We start from the raw sequence: 25128 nt of genomic DNA, 5'->3' as shown, positions 1-25128 counted from the left end.
AATAGCTATGTTTTAGGGTTGTTAGGAGAATTAAGAGAGGTAATACATGTGAATCACTTAAAGCAGTACCTGGTATTTGGGGTGGGCGGGTGGTATATGAATCTGTTCTGTTTCCTATCTTTGAAACTCCTTGCTTTACACCTTCACAGCATACCACAAAAAGACAAGTGCAGACAAGTACATGACCTCAATGAAGAGGAAGATAAAATTAGGCACAAAAGGCAAGTCGAGAGTTTTCTTACAGTGTTAGATTTAGGAATGTAACCTAGGGTCCCAGACTTCTAAGTTGAGTTCTTATTTAATTCCATATTCAGTATATGACAATGTTTATAGGACATGATCCACAGGGAGCATATTATCCTGATACAGAATATTAAAGAGAGGAGTTAGTAGAAGTTGTAATAAAGCTTTTACATTTAGTGTTGTTGATATTTTTCTCTATACCTTTAAGTTATTATACCAGACATAAAATGACCTTAATGAATTTTAGATCCTATTTTGTAACTAATTCTGAATACTTTTATTAATCAGTAATGTATAACTATTGATGATGATATAATAGCTAATATTTTATTTTTGAAATGAATTTACAATAAAATTGCCTGTTTATTTGGGGGGGGTATGTGTACAATTCTGTGAATTGTAAATCGTGTAAATCACATAGATTTCATGTAACCACCACCACAATCAGGATAGAGAACAGCTCCATGGCCCTCAAACTTCCTCATACTATCCATTGATAGTCACTCCCAACTCCACCCATAATCCCTGCCAATCACTGATCTATTCTCCATCACTGTGATTTTGTCTTTTAGAGAACGTCATATGAATGGAATCATACAATATGTAATCTTTTGAGAGTGACTTCTTTCACTCAGCATAGTGCCTTTGAGAGTCATCCAAGTTGTGTGTATCAATAGTTCATTCATTTTGCCAAGTAGCATTCCATTGTATGAATGTTCCAAAGTTTGTCTATCCATTCACCCATTCAAGTGCATTTGGGCTGTTTCCAGGTTATGGTGATTATGAATAATACTGATATGAATATTCTTGTACAGGCTTTTGTGTGAACATAAAATTTTTATTTCTCTAAGGTAAATATCTAGGAGTGGGATTACTGGGTCATATGGTAAGTGTTTGTTTAACTTTATAAGAAATTGCCAAACCATTTTCCAGAGTGGCTGAACCATTTTGCATTTTCACCAGCAATGTATGAGAGTTCCAGTTGCTCTACATCTTTGTCAGCATTTGGTATTGTTGGTATTTATTTTAGTTATTCTAATAGCTGTGAAGTCGTATCTCATTGTAGTTTTAATTTGCATTTCCTTAATGGCTAATGATGTTGAACATCTTTTCATATGCTTATTTGCCATCCTTATATCCTGTTGCTAAAGTGTCAGTTCAGATCTTTTGCTGTTTTTTAACTGAGTTGTTAATTTTTTCCTGATGACTCTTGAGAGTTGTTTATGTATTCTAAACACAATTCTCTGTTGGATATATGATTTGCAAATATTTTATCCCAGTGTGTAGCTTGCCTTTTCATTCTCTTAACAGTGTCTTTTGCAGAGCAAACTTTCTTTTATTGTGGTAAAATATACCTAACATAAAACTGACCATTTTAACTATTTTTTAAGTGTATTAAGTATATTCACATTATTCTGCAACAATTCTAACCATCCATCTCCAGAACTTTTTCATCTTCCCAAATGGAAACTTTTTACCCATTAAACACTAACTCCCCATTCTCCCTTTCCCTCATCTCCTGACAACCCCCATTCTGCTTTCTGTCTCTATGAATTTGAATACTCTAGGTACCTCATGTAAGTGGAATCATAACAGTGTCTTTTTGTGTCTGGCTTATTTCACTTAGCATAATGTCTTCAAGGTCATCTATGTTGTAACATGTATCAGAATTTCCTTCCTTTTTAAGGCTAAATAATACTTCATTGCATGTATCTACCACATTTTGTTTATCCATTCATCTGTCAATAGACCCTTGTGTTGCTTCTACCTTTTGGCTATTGTGAATAATGTTGCTGTGAACCTGGATATACAACTATCTGTTCCAGTCCCTACTTTCAGTTCTTTTGAATATATACACAGAAGTGAAATTGCTGGATCATATGGTAATTCTATGTTTAATCCTTTGAGGAACCACCATACTGTTTATAGAGGCTATACCATTTTAAGTTCATACCAGCAATGTACAAGGGTGTCTTTTGCCCATTTTTTAGATGAGTTGTTTATTTGTTGTTGAGTTGTAGTTCCTTATATATTCTGGATATTACTCCCTTATCAGATATATGATTTGCAAATATTTTCTCCGATTCTGTGGGTTGCCTTCTTAGTCTGTTGATAATGTCCTTTGATGCACAAAAGTTTTTATTTTTGATGAAGTCCAATTTGTCAATTTTTTTTTGTTCCCTGTGCTTCTGGTGTTATATCCAATAAATCACTGCCAAATCTAATGTCATAAACCTTTTTTCCTATATTATCTTCAGAGAGTTTTATAGTTTTAGCTCTTATGTTTAGGTCTTTGATCCATTTTGAGTTAACTTTGTTTATGATATAAAGGGTCCAACTTCATTTTTGCATGTTTGATATCCAGTTTTTCCAGTACTACTTGTTTAAATGACTGCCTTTCCCCATTGAATGGTCCTAGCACACTCTCTGAAAATCATTTGACTGTAAATGAAAGAGTGTATTTCTAGGCTCTCCATTCTATTCCATTGGTATGTATGTCTGTCTTTATGCCAACACCACACGGTTTTAACTACTGTAGATTTGTAGTAAGCTTTGAAATCAGGAAGTGTGAGACCTCCAACTTTGCTCTTCTTTTTCAAGATTGTTTTAACTGTTTGGGTCCCTTGAGATTCCATATGAATTTTAGGATGGATTTTTCTATTTCCTTTTTCTTTTGTTTTTTTCGGCCATGCCGGGCAGCTTGTGGGATCTTAGTTCCCCAACCAAGGATCCAACCCAGGCCCACGGCAGTGAAAGCACTAAGTCTTAACCACTGGACCACCAGGGAATTCCTGGATTTTTCTATTTCTGCAAAAAACGTCATTGGTATTTTGATAGGAATGCTTTGAGTTTGTAGATCATTTTGGGCAGTACTGACATCTTAACAATATTAAGTCTTCAATCCATGAACACAGAATGTCTTTGCATTTATTTCATTTATTTGTGTCTTTAATTTCTTTCAGCAGCATTTTGTAGTTTTCAGTGTACAAATTTTTGCATTAATGCAAATGTTTTAAATTTTGATACAGTCCAGTTTATGCATTTTTTCTTTCATGGATTGTGTTTTTTTTTATGTCTAAGAACTCTGTCTAATACCAGATTATAAAAAAGGATTTATTCCTTTACTTTCTCTTTTTTTTAAGCCTTATTTTTTATTTTTATTTTTAATTTTTGGCTGCTTGGGGTCTTTGTTGCTGCACATGGGCTTTCTCTAGTTGTGGTGAGCAGTGGCTACTCTTCGTTGCAGTGCACGGCCTTCTCGTTGTGGTGGCTTCTCTTGTTGCAGAGCACGGGCTCTAGGCACGCAGGCTTCAGTAGTTGCAGCAAGCGGGCTCAGTAGTTGTGGCTCACGGGCTCTAGAGTGCGGGCTCAGTAGTTGTGGTGCACGGGCTTAGTTGCTCTGCAGCATGTGGGATCTTCCCGGACTAGGGCTTGAACCCGTGTCCCCTGCATTGGCAGGCAGATTCTTAACCATGGTGCCACCAGGGAAGCCCTATTCCTTTATTTTCTTCTAACAGTTTTATGGTTGTATATGTTACATTTAGATCTATGATCCACTTTGACTTACTTTATACATAAGGTGTGAGGTTTATGTTAAAGTTCACTTTTTTGCTTATGAATGTCCAATTATTCCAGTACCAATTGTTGAAAAGAGTATTCTTTCTTCATTTACTTGCCTTTGCATTTTTGTCAGAAATCAGTTGACCATATATTTGTGTTAATAATTAACATCATAGTTAATGGTGAAAGACTGAAATCTTCCTTCCAATACCAGGAATAAGACAAGGATGTCTACTCTCACCACTTCTGTTCACAGTGGAATGAAATTAGAAATCAATAATAGAAGGACATTTAGGAAATTTACAAATATGTGGAAATTATACAACACTCTACTGAATAACCAAGGGATCAAAAAGAAGTTAAAAGGGACATTAGAAAATACTTTGAGATGAATGAAAAAAAATAACAAAACTTAAGGAGTGCAGTAGAAGCAGTACTTAAGGGGCTATCTAAAGCTGTAAATGCCCATATTAATAAAGGAGAAAAATCTCAAATTTATAATCAAAACTTCCACCTTAAGAAACTACAAAAATTTGTCCAAACCCACAGAATATACAATACCAAGAGTAAATGGTAAACTATAGACTTGGGGTGATTATGATGTGTCAGTATAGGTTCATCATTTATAACAAATGTCCCACTCAGGTGAGAGATACTGATAATGAGGGAGGCTGAGCATGTGTGGGGGCAGGGGAGCATGTGGGAAATCTCTGTGACTTCCCCTCAATTTTGCTGTGAACCTACAGCTTCTCTAAAAAAATAAAGTTTAATGAAAACGAGACTACAAAAAGAAGAGCAAACTAAACACACATCAAGCTTAAGGAAGGAAATAATAAAGATTAGAGCAGAAATAAATGAAAAAAAGAATTAAAAAATAGAGAAAATCAAGAGAACCAAAAGTTGGTTCTGTGGAAAGATCAACAGAATTCACAGTCCTTTAGCTAGACTTACCAAGGAAAAAAGGGAGACTCAAATTTCTTGTACCCTGTTCTACTTTGATTCTTTTTTGCATGGGATATCTTTTTCCATCCTTTTACTTTCAACCTTTTTTTTTTAAAGAAAACAAACCAAAAAAAAGTGTGTCTCCTGTAGACAGAAAATAGTTAGATCATGTTTTCTTTTTTTAATCTTTTTTTAATTCATTCTTCCAATTATGTAGAGTGTTAATTTATATTTAATGCATTTAAGCGGAGTCTGTTGATAAGGTAGGATTTACATCTGCCATTTTGCAGTTTATTTTCTGTATGTCTTGTATCTTTTGTTCCTCTATTACTCAGTTTATTCCTTCACATTAAATGTTTTTACAATATGTCATTTTAATTAACTTGTTGCTTCTGTTACTTTCTGTTACTCTTTTAGTAATTGCCCTGGGGATTATAATTAACACCTTAGCTTAAACAAATTTGTATTAAAGTGCCAACTTAATTTCAATAATATTTAAAAACTTTGTTTCTGTTTAGCTCTGGTATCTCCTTCCTCCTTTGTATTATTATTGTCATACAAATGACATCTTTTTAGATTTTAAGCCCATCAACAGAGTTTTATAATTATTGCTTTATGCAGTTATCTTTTATCTTTTAAGTCAGATGGAACAAGAGTTACAAGGGCAAAAATGTTTATACTGTCTTTAATGTTTACCTATGTAGTCAAATTTACTAGTGTCTTTGTGTGAATTTGAGTTACTGTTTAGTGTCCATTTATTTCCATCTGAAGGACTCCCTGTAGTTTTTCTCATAGGGCAGATCTTCTAGTGATGAACTCTGTCAGTTTATGTTTATCTTGGGATGTTTTAATTCTCCTTTAGTTTTAAATTATAGTTTTTTTGCTGGACATTGAATTTTTGGTTGGCAGTCTTTTTCTTTTAGCAGATCAAATATGTCATCTCACTGCCTTTTGGCCCCTTGTAATTTCTATTGAGAAGTCAACTAATAATCTCAGGACCCCTTGTCCATGGTGAACCTCTTTTTTCTCACTGCTTTCAAGATCCATTTTTCATCTTTTGCTTTTGACAGTTTGACAACTTTTCTTAGTGTCTCTTTGGACAGACTCCACGTAGGTGTCTTCGTCTTTATCCTACTTGGTGCCTGTTGAGGTTCTATGATGTATGGATTAATGTTTTTCATCAATTTGAGGAAGCTTTCGGCCATTAACTCTTCAAATATTCTTTTTACCCCTTCTTCTTCTTCTGAGATTCCATTATGCATGTGTTGGTATGCTTGCTGGTCTCCCATAGGTCCCCAAGGCTCAGTTATTTCTTCTTCATTCTTTTTTCTTTCTGCTCCTCAAATTTAGTAATCTTCGTCAGATGAGGTAGTTCACATATCTTGAGGTTTGATGATTCTTTCTTCTGTCAACTCAGATCTCCTGTTAAGCCCCTTTAGTGTATTTTTCATTTCAGTTATTGTACCGTTCAACTCGAAAATTTCTATTTGATTCTTTATTATAACTTCTTTTTTTATTATTTCATTCTTTTTAATGGCTGAGTAATATTCCATTGTATATAGGTACCATACCTTCTTTTTTTAAATTAGTTTCTGCTTTATAACAAAGTGAATCAGTCATACATATACATCTGTTCCCACATCCCTTCCCTCTTGCATCTCCCTCCCTCCCACCCTCCCTATCCCACGCCTCCAGGCGGTCACAAAGAACTGAACTGATCTCCCTGTGCTATGCGGCTACTTCCCACTATCTATCTACCTTACGTTTGGTACTGTATATATGCCCATACCTCTCTCTCGCTTTGTCACAGCTTACCCTTCCCCCTCCCCATATCCTCAAGTCCATTCTCAAGTAGGTCTGTGTCTTTATTCCTGTTTTACCCCTAGGTTCTTCATGACATTTTTTTTCTTAAATTCCATGTACATGTGTTACCATACGGTATCTGTCTTTCTCTCTCTGACTTACTTCACTCTGTATGACAGACCCTAGGTCTATCCACCTCATTACAAATAGCTCAGTTTCGTTTCTTTTTATGGCTGAGTAATATTCCATTGTATATATGTGCCACATCTTCTTTATCCATTCATCCGATGATGGACACAGGTTGTTTCCAGCTCCGGGCTATTGTGCATAGAGCTGCAATGAACATTTTGGTACATGTCTCTTTTTGAATTATGGTTTTCTCAGGGTATATGCCTAGTAGTGGGATTGCTGGGTCATATGGTAGTTCTATCTATAGTTTTTTAAGGAACCTCCATACTGTTCTCCACAGTGGCTGTACCAATTCACATTCCCACCAGCAGTGCAAGAGTGTTCCCTTTTCTCCACACCCTCTCCAGCATTTATTGTTTCTAGATTTTTTGATGATGGCCATTCTGACTGGTGTGAGATGATATCTCATTGTAGTTTTGATTTGCATTTTTCTAATGATTAATGATGTTGAGCATTCTTTCATGTGTTTGTTGGCAGTCTGTATATCTTCTTTGGAGAAATGCCTATTTAAGTCTTCAGCCCATTTTTGGATTGGGTTGTTTGGTTTTTTTGCTGTTGAGCTGCATGAGCTGCTTATAAATTTTGGAGATTAATCCTTTGTCAGTTGCTTCATTTGCAAATATTTTCTCCCATTCTGAGGGTTGTCTTTTGGTATTGTTTATGGTTACCTTTGCTGTGCAAAAGCTTTGAAGTTTCATTAGGTCCCATTTGTTTATTTTTGTTTTTATTTCCATTTCTCTACGAGGTGGGTCCAAAAGGAACTTGCTGTGATTTATGTCATAGAGTGTTCTGCCTATGTTTTCCTCTAAGAGTTTGATAGTTTCTGGCCTTACATTTAGGTCTTTAATCCATTTTGAGCTTATTTTTGTGTATGGTGTTAGGGAGTGATCTAATCTCATACTTTTACATGTCCCTGTCCAGTTTTCCCAGCACCACTTATTGAAGAGGCTGTCCTTTCTCCACTGTACATTCCTGCCTCCTTTATCAAAGATAAGTTGGCCATATGTGCGTGGGTTTATCTCTGGGCTTTCTATCCCATTCCATTGATCTATCTTTCTCTTTTTGTGCTAGTACCACACTGTCTTGATTACTGTAGCTTTGTAGTATAGTCTGAAGTCAGGGAGCCTGATTCCTCCAGCTCCGTTTTTCGTTCTCAAGATTGCTTTGGCTATTCGGGATCTTTTGTTTTTCCAAACAGATTTTGAAATTTTTTGTTCTAGTTCTGTGAAAAATGCCAGTGGTAGTTTGATAGGGATTGCATTGAACCTGTAGATTGCTTTGGGTAGTAGAGTCATTTTCACAATATTGATTCTTCCAATCCAGGAACATGGTATATCTCTCCATCCATTTGTATCATCTTTAATTTCTTTCATCAGTGTCTTATAGTTTTCTGCATACAGTTCTTCTGTCTCCTTAGGTAGGTTTATTCCTAGATATTTTATTCTTTTTGTTGCAGTGGTAAATGGGAGTGTTTTCTTGATTTCACTTTCAGATTTTTCATCATTAGTGTACAGGAATGCCAGAGATTTCTCTGCATTGATTTTGTATCCTGCTACTTTACCGAATTCATTGATTAGCTCTAGTAGTTTTCTGGTAGCATCTTTAGGATTCTCTATGTATAGTATCATGTCTTCTGCAAACAGTGACAGCTTTACTTCTTTTCCAATTTGGATTCCTTTTATTTCCTTTTCTTCTCTGATTGCTGTGGCTAAAACTTCCAAAACTATGTTGAATAAGAGTGGTGAGAGTGGGCAGCCTTGTCTTGTTCCTGATCTTAGTGGAAATGCTTTCAGTTTTTCACCATTGAGGATGATGTTGGCTGTGGGTTTGTCCTATATGGCCTTTATTATGTTGAGGAAAGTTCCCTCTATGCCTACTTTCTGCAGGGTTTTTATCATAAATGGGTGTTGAATTTTGTCGAAAGCTTTCTCTGCATCTATTGAGATGATCATATGGTTTTTCTCCTTCAGTTTGTTAATATGTTGTAGCACATGTATTGATTTGTGTATATTGAAGAATCCTTGCATTCCTGGAATAAACCCCACTTGATCATAGTGTATGATCCTTTTAATGTGCTGTTGGATTCTGTTTGCTAGTATTTTGTTGAGGATTTTTGCATCTATGTTCATCAGTGATATTGGCCTGTACTTTTCTTTCTTTGTGACATCCTTGCCTGGTTTTGGTATCAAGGTGACGGTGGCCTCGTAGAATGAGTTTCGGAGTGTTCCTCCCTCTGCTATATTTTGGAAGAGTTTGAGGATAGGTGTTAGCTCTTCTCTAAATGTTTGATAGAATTTGCCTGTGAAGCTATCTGGTCCTGGGCATTTGTTTGTTGGAAGATTTTTTTTTATTAGTTTCTGCTTTATAACAAAGTGAATCAGTCATACATATACATCTGTTCCCACATCCCTTCCCTCATGCATCTCCCTCCCTCCCACCCTCCCCATCCCACCCCTCCAGGCGGTCACAAAGCACCAAGCTGATCTCCCTGTGCTCTGTGGCTGCTTCCCACTATCTATCTACCTTACGTTTGGTAGTGTATATATGTCCATGCCTCTCTTTCGCTTTGTCACTGCTTACCCTTCCCCCTCCCCATATCCTCAAGTCCATTCTCAAGTAGGTCTGTGTCTTTATTCCCGTTTTACCCCTAGGTTCTTCATGACATTTTTTTTTTAATTCCATATATATGTGTTAGCATACGGTATTTGTCTTTCTCTTTCTGACTTACTTCACTCTGTATGACAGACTCTAGGTCTATCCACCTCATTACAAATAGCTCAGTTTCATTTCTTTTTATGGCTGAGTAATATTCCATTGTATATATGTGCCACATCTTCTTTATCCATTCATCCGATGATGGACACAGGTTGTTTCCAGCTCCGGGCTATTGTGAATAGAGCTGCAATGAACATTTTGGTACATGTCTCTTTTTGAATTATGGTTTTCTCAGGGTATATGCCTAGTAGTGGGATTGCTGGGTCATATGGTAGTTCTATTTTTAGTTTTTTAAGGAACCTCCATACTGTTCTCCATAGTGGCTGTACCAATTCACATTCCCACCAGCAGTGCAAGAGAGTTCCCTTTTCTCCACACCCTCTCCAGCATTTATTGTTTCTAGATTTCTTGATGATGGCCATTCTGACTGGTGTGAGATGATATCTCATTGTAGTTTTGATTTGCATTTCTCTAATGATTAATGATGTTGAGCATTCTTTCATGTGTTTGTTGGCAGTCTGTATATCTTCTTTGGAGAAATGCCTATTTAAGTCTTCTGCCCATTTTTGGATTGGGTTGTTTGTTTTTTTGCTATTGAGCTGTATGAGCTGTTTATAAATTTTGGAGATTAATCCTTTGTCAGTTGCTTCATTTGCAAATATTTTCTCCCATTCTGAGGGTTGGAAGATTTTTAATCACAGTTTCAATTTCAGTGCTTGTGATTGGTCTATTCATATTTTCTATTTCTTCCTGATTCAGTCTTGGCAGGTTGTGCATTTCTAAGAATTTGTCCATTTCTTCCAGGTTGTCCATTTTATTGGCATAGAGTTGCTTGTAGTAATCTCTCATGATCTTTTGTATTTCTGCAGTGTCAGTTGTTACTTCTCCTTTTTCATTTCTAATTCTATTGATTTGAGTCTTCTCCCTTTCTTTCTTGGTGAGACTGGCCAATGGTTATCAATTTTGTTTATCTTCTCAAAGAACCAGCTTTTAGTTTTATTGATCTTTGCTATCGTTTCCTTCATTTCTTTTTCATTTATTTCTAATCTGATCTTCATGATTTCTCTCCTTCTGCTAACTTTGGGGATTTTTTGTTCTTCTTTCTCTAATTGTTTTAGGTGCAGGGTCAGGTTGTTTACTCCAGATGTTTCCTGTTTCTTAACGTGGGATTGTATTGCTATAAACTTCCCCCTTAGAACTGCTTTTGCTGCGTCCCATAGGTTTTGGGTCGTCGTGTCTCCATTGTCATGTGTTTCTAGGTATTTTTTGATTTCCTCTTTGATTTCTTCAGTGATCACTTCGTTATTAAGTAGTGTATTGTTTAGCCTCCATGTGTTTGTATTTTTTACAGATCTTTTCCTGTAATTGATGTCTAGTCTCATAGCATTGTGGTCGGAAAAGATACTTGATACAATTTCAATTTTCTTAAATTTACCAAGGCTTGATTTGTGACCCAAGATATGATCTATCCTGGAGAATGTTCCATGAGCACTTGAGAAAAATGTGTATTCTGTTGATTTTGGATGGAATGTCCTATAAATATCAATTAAGTTCATCTTGTTTAATGTATCATTTAAAGCTTGTGTTTCCTTATTTATTTTCATTTTGGATGATCTGTCCATTGGTGAAAGTGGGGTGTTGAAGTCCCCTACTATGAGTGTGTTACTGTCGATTTCCCCTTTTGTGGCTGTTAGTATTTGCCTTATGTATTGAGGTGGTCCTATGTTGGGTGCATAAATATTTACAATTGTTATATCTTCTTCTTGGATCGCTGCCTTGATCATTATGTAGTGTCCTTCTTTGTCTCTTCTAATAGTCTTTATTTTAAAGTCTATTTTGTCTGATATAAGAATTGCTACTCCAGCTTTCTTTTGATTTCCATTTGCATGGAATATCTTTTTCCATCCCCTTACTTTCAATCTGTATGTGTCTCTAGGTCTGAAGTGGGTCTCTTGTAGACAGCATATATATGGCTCTTGTTTTTGTATCCATTCAGCCACTCTGTGTCTTTTGGTGGGAGCATTTAGTCCATTTCCATTTAAGGTAATGATTGATATGTATGTTCCTATTCCCATTTCCTTAATTGTTTTGGGTTCGTTTTTGTAGGTATTTTCCTTCTGCTGTGTTTCTTGCCTAGAGAAGTTCCTTTAGCATTTGTTGTAAAGCTGGTTTGGTGGTGCTGAACTCTCTCCACTTTTGCTTGTCTGTAAAGGTTTCAATTTCTCCATCAAATCTGAATGAGATCCTTGCTGGGTAGAGTAATCTTGGTTGCAGGTTTTTCTCCTTCATCACTTTAAATATGTCCTGCCACTCCCTTCTGGCTTGTAGAGTTTCTGCTGAGAGATCAGCTGTTAACCTGTTGGGGATTCCCTTGTGTGTTATTTGTTGTTTTTCCCTTGCTGCTTTTAATATGATTTCTTTGTGTTTAATTTTTGACAGTTTGATTAATATGTGTCTTGGCGTATTTCTCCTTGGATTTATTCTGTATGGGACTCTCTGTGCCTCCTGGACTTGATGAACTATTTCCTTTCCCATATTAGGGAAGTTTTCAACTATAATCTCTTCAAATATTTTCTCAGTCCCTCTCTTTTTCTCTTCTTCTTCTGGAACCCCTATAATTCGAATGTTGGTGCGTTTAATGTTGTCCCAGAGGTCTCTGAGACTGTCCTCAGTTCTTTTCATTCTTTTTTCTTTATTCTGCTCTGCAGCAGTTATTTCCACTATTTTACCTTCCACGTCACTTATCCGTTCTTCTGCCTCAGTTATTCTGCTATTGATCCCATCTAGGGTATTTTTCATTTCATTTATTGTGTTTTTAATCGATGCTTGATTCATCTTTAGTTCTTCTAGGTCCTTGTTAACTGTTTCTTGCATTTTGTCTATTCTATTTCCAAGATTTTGGATCATCTTTACTATCATTCTGAATTCTTTTTCAGGTAGACTGCCTATTTCCTCTTCATTTGTTAGGTCTGGTGGGTTTTTATCTTGCTCCTTCACCTGCTGTGTGTTTTTCTGTCTTCTCATTTTGTTTATCTTACTGTGTTTGGGGTCTCCTTTTTGCAGGCTGCAGATTCGTAGTTCCCGTTGTTTTTGGTGTCTGTCCCCAGTGGCTAAGGTTGTTTCAGTGGGTTGTGTAGGCTTCCTGGTGGAGGGGACTAGTGCCTGTGTTCTGGTGGATGAGGCTCGATCTTGTCTTTCTGTTGGACAGGTCCACGTCTGGTGGTGTGTTTTGGGGTGCCTGTGGCCTTATTATGTTTTTAGGCAGCCTCTCTGCTAATGGGTGGGGTTGTGTTCCTGTCTTGCTAGTTGCTTGGCATAGGGTGACCCACACTGTAGCTTGCTGTTCGTTGAGTGAAGCCGGGTGCTGGTGTTTAGATGGAGATCCCTGGGAGATTTTCGCCACTTGATATTATGTGGAGCTGGGAGGTCTCTTGTGGACCCGTGTCCTGAAGTTGGCTCTCCCCGATCAGAGGCACAGCACTGACTCCTGGCTGCAGCACCAAGAGCCTTTCATCTACCCGACTCAGAATAAAAGGGAGAAAAAGTAGAAAGAAAGAATTAGTAGAAGAAAGAAAGAAGGAAAGAAAGGAAGGAAGGAAAAAAGAAAGGAGGGAGAGAGGAGGAAGGAAAGAAAGAAAGAAAGAGAGAAAGGAAGAAAGAAGGGAGGGAGGTAGGGAGGTAGGAAAGAAAGAAAGAAAGAAAGAAAGAAAGAAAGAAAGAAAGAAAGAAAGAAAAAGAAAGAAAGACAGGAGGGAGGGAGGGAGGAAGGAAGGAAAGAGAAAGAAAGAAAGGAGGGGGGAGGGAGGCAGGGAGGAAGGGAAGGTAGGAAAAAGAGAAAGATAAAGTAAAATAGAATAAAGTATGATAAAATATAGTAGCATTATTTAAATAAAAAAGTAATTATTAAAAAAAATTAAAACAACAACAACAACAAAAAACGGACGGATAGAACCCTGGGACAAATGGTGGAAGCAAAGCTGTACAGAGAAAATCTCACACAGAAGCATATACATACACATTCACAAAAAGAGAACAAGGGGAAAAAATCGTAAGTCTTGCTCTCAAAGTCCACCTCCTCAATTTGGGATAATTCATTGTAAAAAGAAGAAAAGGGGAAAAAGTCTTAAATCTTGCTCTCAAAGTCCACCTCCTCAATTTGGGATAATTCGTTGTAAAAAGAGGAAAAGGGGGAAAAAATCTTAAATCTTGTTCTCAAAGTCCATCTCCTCAATTTGGGATGATTCATTGTCTATTCATGTATTCCATAGATGCAGGGTACATCAGGTTGATTGTGGAGCTTTAATCCACTGCTTCTGAGGCTGCACAGAGAGATTTCCCTGTCTCTTCTTTGTTCTCACAGCTCCCGGGTCTCAGCTTTGGATTTGGCCCCGCCTCTCCATGTAGGTTGCCGGAGGGCATCTGTTCTTCGTTCAGACAGGCCGGGTTTAAAGGAGCCGCTGATTCAGGGGCTCCGGCTAACTCAGGCGGCAGGAGGGAGGGGCACGGAGTGCGGGGCGAGCCTGCGGCGGCAGAGGCCGGCATGACATTGCACCAGCCCGAGGCGCTCCGTGCGCTTTCCCGGGGAAGCCATCCCTGGATTCCGGGATCCCGGCAGTGGCGGGCTGCACAGGCTCCCCGGAAAGGGGGCGTGGACAGTGACCTGCGCTCACGTGATCACAGGCCTCTTGGCAGGGGCAGCAGCAGCCCCAGCGTCCCACGCCCATCTCCGGGGTCCACGCCTTTAGCCGCGGTTCGCGCCCGTCTCTGGAGCTCCTTTAAGTAGCGTTCTTAATCCCCTCTCCTCGCGCACCAGGAAACAAAGAGGGAAGAAAAAGTCTCTTGCCTCTTCGGCAGGTCCAGACTTTTCTCCGGACTCCCTACCGGCCAGCTGTGGTGCACTAGCCCCCTTCAGGCTGTGTTCACGCCGCCAACCCCTCTCCCTGCGCTCCGACCGAAGCCCAAGCCTCAGCTCCCAGCCCCGCCCGCCCCGGCGGCTGAGCAGACAAGCCTCTCGGGCTGGTGAGTGCCTGTCGGCACCGATCCTCTGTGCGGGAATCTCTCCACTTTGCCCTCTGCACCCCTGTTGCTGCTCTCTCCTCCGCTACTCCGAAGCTTTCCCCCTCCGCCACCCGCAGTCTCCGCCTGCGAAGGGGCTTCCTAGTGTGTGGAAACCATTCCTCCTTCACGGCTCCCTCCCACTGGTGCAGGTCCCATCCCTATCCTTTTGTCTCTGTTTATTCTTTTTTCTTTTGCCCTACCCATGTATGTGGGGAGTTTCTTGCCTTTTGGGAGGTCTGAGGTCTTCTGTCAGCATTCAGTAGGTGTTCTGTAGGAGTTGTTCCACGCGTAGATGAATTTCTGATGAATCTGTGGGGAGGAAGGTGATCTCCGCGTCTCACTCTTCCGCCATGTTACCCCGGGTGGTCTTTATTATAACTTCTATCTTTATTTTTATCCTCTGTTTAGTAAGATATTCTGAAATATTCTTTTATTTCTTTATAAAATGATTTCCTATAATTGTTTGAGTAACTTATGATAACTGATTTAAAGTTTTTTCCTGAGAAGCCCAATGTGCTTCCTCAGGGGAGTTTCTATCAGCTCTTTCTTTTTTCCTGTGTATGGGCCATACTTTCTTGTTTTTGGGGGGTTTCGTTTTGTTTTTCTCAGTGTCTTTGTCTTAGTCATCTCAGGCTGCTATAACTAAGTACCATAAGCTGGGTGACTTATAAACAACAGATATTTATTTCTCACAGTTCTAGAGGCTGGAAATCTAAGATCAGTGTTCCAGCATGAACAGGTTCTGATGAGAGCCCTCTTCTGGGTTGCAGACTGCTGAATTCTTGTTGGATCTTCACATGGTAGAGAGCAGAGAGAGGAACCAAGCTCTCTGATGACTCTTATAAGGGCACTAATCCCATTCCTGAGGGTTCCACTCTCAGGACCTCATCTAATCCTAATTACTACTCAGACATCCCCATCTCCTTTTATCATCACACTGAGGTGTAGGGATTCAAGATACGAATTTTGGGGGGACACAAATGTTCAGTCCATTACAGTCTTATAATTTTTGTTGTTGAAAATTAGACATTTAAAATGATATTATGTGACAACTCTGAAAATCAGTCAACCCCTCCCCACCCAGTGTTTGCTGTTGTTGCTATTTGTTTGTTTAGTGATGTTCCTGGACCAATTCTGTCAATTTTGAATTCTTTGTCATATAAAGCCACTGAAGTCTCTGTCCAGTTAGCATAGTGGCCCACTAATGATTGGAGAGTTTTTCTTGAATGTCTTGAATCAAGAACTCTACCAACCTTTACCAAGGCGCTGTGTGTGTGTGTGTGTGTGTGTGTGTGTGTGTGTGTGTGTGTGTGTGTTGGGTCACTCCTTCAGTGCTCAGGTGGGCAGTTTGCAACTCGGCCTTCAACTTCGCTTCCTGCTTATGCAGAGCCTCAAGATCAGTCATAAGTGAGAGATTAGTGACTTCTCAGGCCCTCACTTTCCTTGGCATAGGCATAGCCCTGCACGTGTACCTTACCTTCTAGAGTCCCAGGAATATGTCTGAACATTTCAAAGCCCCCTATGGATATCTCATTCCCTATTTTTCTTTCTTTTTTTAAAAAAAATGTGGTAAGAATACAACATGAGATCTACCCTCTTAACAAACTTTTAAGTGTACAATACAGTATTGTTAACTATAGGCATAATGTTGTACAGCAGATCAACTTTATAACCATTGAATAGTAACTCCCCATTTTCCCCTTTCCCCTGGCAACAACCATTATACTCTTGGCTTTGATATTTGTGATTTCAATTCTTTTGGATAAATACTCAAAAGTGGGATTGCTTTATCATATGGTATTTCTATTTTTAATCTTTTGTGGAACCTTCATACTGTTTTCCATAGCAGTCATACTATTTTACATTCCTACCCAAAGTGTACAAAGGTTCCAGTTTTCCAGATCCTCACCAACGCTTGTTATCTCTTATCTTTTTGATAATAACCATCCTTACAGGTGTGAGATGATATCCCATTGTGGTTTTGATTTTCATTTCCCTGATGATTAGTGATGTTGAGCACCTTTTCATATACCTATCGGCCATTCATATATCTTCTGTGAAGAAGTGTCTATTCAAATACTTTGCCCATTTTTTAATCAGGTTTTATTTTTATGCCATTGAGTTGTAGGTGTTTCCTATATGTTTTGGACATTAACCTCTTATCAGATATGTGGTTTGCAAATACAGTTGATGCTTGAACAACACAGGGCTTAGGGGCCCTGACCCTCCGAGAAGTCAAAAATCCATGTTTAACTTTATATTCAGCCCTCCATATCCGTGGTTCCACATCTACAGATTCAACCAACCACAGATCTTGTAGTACTATAGTATGTATTTAGTAAAAAAAAAATCTGCATTAAGTGAACCTGTGCAGTTCAAACTGGTGTTGTTAAAGAGTCAACTGTATTTTCTCCCATTCTATAAGTTGCCTTTTTACTCTCTTAATTTTTTCTTTTGCTATGCTAAAGCTTTTTAGTTTGACGTAGTCCCACTTCTCTGTTTTTGCTTTCGTTACCTATGTTTTGGAGGTTATATCCAATAAATCATTGCCAATACCAATGTCAAGAGGCTTTTCCCCTGTGTTTTCATCTAGGAGTTTTAGAGTTTCAGGTCTTATTTTTAAGTCTTTAATCCATTTTGAATTGAGTTTTGTGAATGGCATAAGATAAGGGTCCAGTTTCACTTTTTTGCACAAGGATATCCACTTTTCACCATTTGTTGAAGGGACTATCCTTTCCCTATTGTGTATTCCTGGCACCCTTGTCAAAGATCAGTTGACCATACATGTGTAGTTTATTTCTGGGCTGTCTATTATTTTCCAGTGGTTCATACATCTGTCTTTAAGCCAGTGCCATACTGTTTTAGTTGCTATAGCTTTGTAGTATATTTTGAAAGCAGGAAGTGTGATTTTTTTTGTCAGCCTCTTGTTAGCTCCAACTGATAATGCCATCTCAAGCAGCTGAAGTGTTAAACAAGCCCCACTGATTGGTTTTGACCTGATCTAGGGATGAGCTGTTCCACAGAGTGAGATATGAACCAAGTCAAAGACAAACCCTCAGAGTGTAGCTTTTCATTGAGGTGCTAGGAAAGTCAAACAGTGACAGTTCTCTGAGGATGGCACTTTTGGGGAGCACCAGAACTGCTCTGCTTCCTCTAGTGTCAGTTAGGCTGCTGTTTTTCATAACTATCATAGTGGCTACTGAAAAACTGGAGAGAGGGAAATGGGATTATGGAAGTTAAAGTGCCACAAATCTTACTATTCTGACTGCTACTCAGCTGTTTTTCTTGAATAACTGTTCCTCATATTGTTGCAAGCCTTTACTTAATTTCCAGACTTATCAAAAGTTTGATTTTGACAACTTTTGCTGGTGTTCTTTTTGCTTTTATGGAACAGCAGATTTTCAGAGGTCCTTACTCCAACATTCCAGAATTGCTTTCTCTCCATTTTACTTTTATCCTATCTATATTGTTATATTTGAAAGTGAGTTTCATATTTTGAAAAAATTGAGTTTCTTAAAGAATGTAGGTGGGTCCTTTTCTTTCCCTTCTTTTTTTTTTTTTTTTTTTTTTTTTTTGCGGTACACAGGCCTCTCACCGCTGTGGCCTCTCCCGTTGCGGAGCACAGGCTCCAGACGCACAGGCTCAGCGGCCATGGCTCACGGGCCCAGCCACTCCGCAGCATGTGGGATCTTCGTGGACCAGGGCACGAACCCGTGTCCCCTGCATCGGCAGGCGGACTCCCAACCACTGCGCCACCAGGGAAGCCCTTCCCTTCTTTATTGAGCTGTATTTTACATACCATAAAACTCATTTAAAATGTACAATTCAGTGGTTTGTAGTAAATTTAACAGAGTTGTTCAACCATTACCACAGTCTAATTTTAGAACATTTTCGTCACCCCAGAGATTGTTCTCAGTCACTGTTTCTACTTCCAGCCCAGGCAGTCACTGGTCTACTATCTGTCCCTATGGATTTGCCTATTCTGGACATTTCATATAAATGGAATCATATAATATATGGCCTTCTTTAACTTAACACAATGTTTTAATTATGTCTAGAACTAGTACTTTTCCCAGTACTGAGGGATTTCCCAGTACCGATGGACTTTGTGTGTAAGCTGAAGACATCTTCAACAGTCAGCTAAGCAGTTGATAACTCCATTGTAGCCTTTACTCCCTGCTTGCGCAGAAACTCAATATTAGTCAGTGGTGAGAGCTTACGGATTTTTCAGGTCTTTCCTGAGCACACACAAAGCTCTGGCCATGTGGACAGTCCTGTGCACATGTATGGCCTTCTAGATTCCTAGAAATATGTCGGAGCTTTTCAGAGCCCCCTAAGGACATTTTATTCCCTAGGATTTCCTTCTAAGCTTTTTGGTTAACCTATTGTTTGTCTCAGCTACACCACCTCAGCTAGCCAGAAAATCCAACAACTGCCTCTGATTGTTTTTGACAGAAGTTCTCGGGTAAAAGGCTGTTACCACTGGATGAATTTTGAGCTGGGTCAGATAAAGAGAATGTTGCTTGTGTGATCTTCCAGGGAACCACTAGACAGATCAAGTAATTGACAGTTCTCTGGGAATGGGGCTTTAAAGGAACTCAAACTCTGTTCTTTCTTCTTCAGTGGTTGCCAGGCTGCCGGTTTCACTGTGATTTGGGGTTGTTGGTTTTCAAGGTTACTACCGACATGAGAGAAAGGGATGAGATAAAAGCCAAGTTAAAATGCCACAAAACTTACTATTCTTACTGATATTCAGCTATTTTTTTCAATAAATGTTTCCAAGATTGGTTAATTTTCAGAGTTCTGAAAAAGTTGATTCTGACATTTCTGCCAGTGTTCTCATTGCTTTTATGGCAAGAGAAATTTAAGAGGTTTTTTTTTTTTTTTGGCTGTGCTGGGTCTTTGTTGCTGCGTGCGCGCTTTCTCTAGTTGCAGCAAGGGGGGCTACTGTTCATTGCAGTGTGCGGGCTTCTTATTTCGGTGGCTTCTCTTATTGTGGAGCACGGGCTGTAGGTGCATGGGCTTCAGTAGTTGTGGCACGTGGGCTCAGTAGTTGTGGCTCGTGGGCTTTAGAGCACAGGCTCAGTAGTTGTGGCACACGGGCTTAGTTGCTTTGCGGCATGTGGAATCTTCCCGGACCAGGGCTTGAACCCATGTCCCCTGCATTGGCAGGCGGATTCTTAACCACTGCGTCACCAGGGAAGCCCCAAGAGGTTCTTAACTCTGTCATTTTCACTGACGTCCCCTTTCTTGACAGCATTTTCTGAAGCTTGAGAGTTTGTGATTTTGGTGAAGTCTAATTTTTTTTTTATGACTTCTGCTTTTGGTCTTGTAACTAAGATTTCTTTCTAACCCAAGATCACAAAGATTTTCCTCATATGTGTTCTTCTAGAAGATTTATAGTTTTAGCTCCTCATACATTTAGGTCTACGAACCATTTTGAATTAATTTCTGAATTACACATATGATGTAAGGTTAAGGTTACATTAATCTCTTTGCATATGGATATCCAATAGTCCTGCTGCTTTTCATTGAAGAGATGATCCTTTCCCAATTAAACTGTCTTGGTACTTTTTTTTAGAAAATCAATTAACCATAAATGTATGTGTTTTTAAACTTTTTCTCTTTATTCTTCTACTTGTTTTTTACCCTGTTTACTTTTCAGCAATTTGATTATGCTGTGTCTGGGCATGAGTTCTTTGTTATTTCAAATTCTAAGTTTCTTACCTATTTCAACTGCTGCTTTGTAGTTTTCATTGTCTTCATGTACTCCATGCAGTCTCTCTAGGTTTTATAGCTGTATTCAGTGGGAGAGGCAAAAGTGTACTTACTTAATCTTACCTGGAAACAGAATTCCTAATAGGGGGCTTATTTGTGCTACTCCTTATGTTAAGCATTTTGCACATTAACTCATTTCAGCCTTAGCCCTATAAGGTGGTGGCTGTATTACAGATAATGAAATTGAGCTTCTGAGGAGATAAGTGACTTTCTCCAGGTCAGTTATTAAATGACCATGCTAAGACTTAAATCTAGGTCTGTTCTTACATAAAAGTCTATGATCTTGATCATGGCATTTATATATGTGGTTTGAAAAGATTTTTTGCTTTTTTAAGTGTGATTTTACTATATCTTGAGATAACTTTGTGTGTGTGTATGTAATACATATCCCATTTTCTAAACTTAAATCAGTGGGAAAACAACATATATTATCTCTGGAAATATACTTCCTCTGAAATCTTAAACTCCTTTTTAAGTGTACTAATTAAAAGTGTACTACTCCAAAGTGTACTACTCCTTAAAAGTGTACTACTTTTAACCACAACCTTTCTCTTATCCTTCTGACTCTCACAACTCTCTTACACTCATTTTATCATTTCTTCAACCCTGTTGAAATCTCCAGTTCCCTGACCTTTTAATTTTTTCCCAATCTGTCATCCCCTTCCTGTCTCCTCTTCCTTACACATCTCACTTAGACTCCATCATCCATTATTTACCCAAGTTCTTGCCACTGAATCATTCTCCTTGCTTCCTTGTCTGCGTATCATACCCACCCATCAAATCCTCAACCCAGAATCAATCCAACTAATTGCCTTCTTTATTTATTCATGATGGCTTTTGAGCACTACTAGAGAAAAATAGTATAACTTTGTTGATTAGTGCCTCTACAAATTCCTCATTGCTGGTATTGTCTAGAGCCTTCTTCTTTCTTCAGCAATCTACCTCCTAGTCCCTGGTCAGCTATTTCATTCCTTATAAATGCTATTTTAGATCTTCATTACTATTTCCTATCCTACTGTTTCATTATTTTTAGCAGATAGTCTTCTTTCCTATTTCAAAGAAAACAGTGCCATCAATAAGAACCTTCATCCACTTTCTGCCTCACTTTCGCTAACTTGCGTATCTTAGCTATCATTTTCTTCAGTCTCAACTCAGTGCTAGGGACATCCTTTCTGCCTAAGGTTAATCTTTATTCCTTTGTGCTGGATCCTATGCCTCTTATCTCCCCAGGGACCTTAGTCAGTTATCCCCAGTATTACTTCTTTCCTTTCAAGATTTTAACATGATTTGTACCATTTGCCAGTGTCCATGGTGTATGTACTCCTACCATGAACTATCTTTAAAAAATGATAAAAACAAAAAATGCCCTTCAATTTTTTTGCTACTTGAGCAAACAGTACGTTTAGATTCTCTGCCTTCACTATATACCATAACAAGTAGCAGTTGGTTTAAAAATGAATATAAAAATTGAAGCCCTAAAAAAGATAAGATTAAACTACATATGTTCATATTTTTGATATCCAAATGGAAAAATATTTTTCCAATATTTAATGAAAAATTTTAAACACAGAAAAGTTGAAAGAATTTTATCACAAACACCCAGTGATAACTGACTAGATTATAACATTAATATTTTACTTATTTATCACATTTGTCTATCCCTTTATCCATCTATCAAACCATCTTACTTTATTGATGTATTTTAAATAGATTGCCAATGTAAATATATGTCTCCCTAAATATGTTAGTATACATATTGTTGACTAGAATTACGTATTTACATTTTTTTCTTTTGATATAAAATTTCCATGCAATGAAATGCACACATCTTAAGTATTCATTTGCTGACTTTTAACCAATGTATACATCTTTGTAGTGATGTGTTGGTAAATGTTTTAACAGCCAGCTCTCCAGAAAAAAGAGACTCTGATATGTATCATTTGCCAGTTTTCATAATGTACACATTCCCACCATGGCCAATTTCAAGCTACCAATGCGTTATCACTGAACATGGAGTCGGGAAGTGATGCACACAATCATTGGACCATGTTCAACACAACACTGCATTTGTGTAACCTAACCCTTATTAACACATAGAAGATTACCCTCACCCCAGAAAGTTCCGCCATACTTCTCAGTAATTCCCATCCCACTCTCCTAGAGGCAACCAGTGTTTTGATTTTTTTATGCTATAGATTAGTTTTGCCTGTTCTAGAACTTCAGATAACCAAAACCATACACTATATATTCTTTGTGTAGGGCTCCTTTAACTCAGCATAATGTTTTTGAGATTCATTGATATTGTGTGTATCAATAATTTTTCCTTCTCTCTATAAAATAAAATTTCTTGGAAGACTTTTCTAAAATCTATATTATTTTTCTAGTGCTGCCATAACAAATAACTACAAATCTAGTGGCTTAGAACAGAAATTGATCCTTTCACAGTAGCTAGAAGTCTGAAATCAAGTTGTTGGCAAGGCCATGTTCTTTCCAAAGGTTCTAGAGGAGGATAGTTCCTTGTCTCTTCTAGCTTCTGGTGATTGCCAGCATTCCTTGGTGTTGCAGATGCATCATTCCAGTCCCTGCCTCTGTCATTGCATGACAGTCTCCTTGTGTGTCTATGTTTCTGTGTCTTCACATAGCCTTCTTATTAAGGACACTAGTCTTTGAATTTAGGATCCATCCTAATGCAGTATGACCTCATCTTAACTAATTACATCTGCCAACCCCCTATTTCCAAATAAAGTCACATATTGAGGTGCTGAATGGACATGAATTTTGAGGGTACACTATTCAACCCAGTATAGTCAGCCCTCTGGCCTCCACAAATTCATATCTGTCTCACGTGCAAAATGCATTCACCTCATCACAACATCCCCCAAAGTCTTAACCTATTTCAGCATCAAGTCTAAGTCCCAAATCTCATCTAAATATCAACTCAAAAAGTCCAAAATCTCATCATCTAAATCATCTAAATGAGGTGTAGGTGAGACTCTTGAGTATGTTCCATACTAAGGCAAAATTCCTTTCTGTCCAGAGACCTATGAAACTAGACAAGTTGTCTGCTTCCAAAATACAATGATGAGACAAGCATAGGGTAGGCATTCCCATTCTGAAAGGACAAAAAGGAAGGAATAAAGGGGTTACTGTTCTAAAGCAAGTTAGCAGCCCAGCAGGGCAAATTCCATTAGATTTCAAGACCTAAGAGTAATGCTCTGGCTTCAACGCTCTGTCCTCTGACGCCAGGGATAGCCTTGCTCTCTGGGTCCTCTGGGACAGCCCTACCATCTTAGCCTACCAGGGCAGCTGCAGCCCCACCCTCTCTGGCTTCTGCACTTGTGACTTCATTTTACCTTCCTTCATTTTACCCTGTCTCTGTCACTTTCACATCAGGCTGGCACTGTTTCTGCTGGTATAAAATCCTTAAAAACCGTGTCAGTCTCTTGTGTGTCAAGAGATCCACACCGTTAGATATGAGGGGTCTTCACACATCCTTTCTGGATAACCCCTTGTCTATTCCTGGCTTCTGAGATGGTTGATTTGATCCATGTGTCACACACCTAATCTCTTCAGCGAAAGTTTGTCCAGCCACACCGTTGGCCCTTTTTCCAGAGCATGCTGTCTAGGTAGGCTGAGAATTCGCCAGATCATCAAGTGCTGATTCCTTTTTAAGCAGATATTTACTCAATTTAACTCTCTCCTCTCTCATTTTATTATAAGCATCAGTGAGAAACCAGGCTACATCTTTCACACTTTGCTTGGAAATCTTCTCAGCTAAATATCCAAGTTCATCATTTATAAGTTACACTTTCGACCCAACAGCAGAACTCAAATCAGCCAAGTTTCTGCCACTTTATGATAAAGATCACCTTTCTTCCAGTGCCTAATAACATGTTCATCATTTCCTTCTAAGGCCTCACCAGAAGCACTTTTAATCTTCATATCTCTACCAGCATTTTGTTCATGATGATATATGTATTCTCTGAGATGATAGAAGCTTTCTCTACTGTCTTCTTTACTTCTTTCTGAGCACTCACCAGAACTACTATTAACATTCATATTTCTGGGAGGGGGAAAGGTAAGCTGGGACGAAGTAAGAGAGTGGCATGGACATATATACACTACCAAATGTAAAAGAGATAGCTAGTGGGAAGCAGTCACATAGCCCAGGGAGATCAGCTCGGTGCTTTGTGACCACCTAGAGGGGTGGGATAGGGAGGGTGGGAGGGAGAGGCAAGAGGGAGGAGATATGGGGACATACGTATACATATAGCTGATTCACTTTGTTCTAAAGCAGAAGCTAACACACCACTGTAAAGCAGTTATACTCCAATAAAGATGTTAAAAAAATCTCAAGAAAAAAACATTCATATTTCTACCAATGGTGTCTTCAAGGTAACTAGTCTTTTGCTATCAAGCACCTCAAATTCTTCTAGCCTCTATCCATTACCCAATTCCAAAACCACTTCTACAGTTTTAGGTGTTAGTTAGTTTCCCAGGGCTGCTGTAACAAAAAAACACAAACTGGATGGCTTAAAGCAACAGAAATTTATTCTTTCACAGTTCTGGAGGCTAGTTCAAATCAAGGTGTTGACAAGGCTGTGAGGATGAATCTGTTCCATGCCTCTCTCCTAGCTTCTAGTGGTTGCTGGCAGTCCTTGGCTTATAGATGTTTCACTCCAGTCTCTGCTTCTATCATCATATGATATTCTCCCTGTGTGTCTGTGTCTCTGTGTCTTCACATGGTCTTCTTAAAAGGACACCAGTCATTGGATTTAGGGCCCACTCTAATCCAGTATGACCTCGTCTTACCTAATTATATATGCAAATACTCTATTT

The 25128-nt window shown here is 38.6% G+C and overlaps 1 protein-coding gene across 1 annotated transcript in view; it reads left to right on the top strand.

Annotated features, from left to right (window-relative positions):
• RBM41 (RNA binding motif protein 41) overlaps window positions 1-25128 on the top strand; it is a gene marked incomplete at both ends in the record, with an annotated part of 63670 nt that overhangs the window by 6515 nt on the left and 32027 nt on the right. The window contains one exon of the mRNA XM_079727450.1: window positions 150-221. Coding sequence (XP_079583576.1) covers window positions 150-221 — 72 coding nt within the window. The remainder of the gene's footprint in view (window positions 1-149; window positions 222-25128) is intronic.

The sequence above is a fragment of the Hyperoodon ampullatus genome, assembly GCF_949752795.1.
Source record: "Hyperoodon ampullatus genome assembly, chromosome: X".
Taxonomy (NCBI): Eukaryota; Metazoa; Chordata; class Mammalia; order Artiodactyla; family Ziphiidae; genus Hyperoodon; species Hyperoodon ampullatus.
The sequence above is the reverse complement of the archived record's forward strand: the minus strand, read 5'-3'. Positions and strand labels throughout refer to the sequence as shown.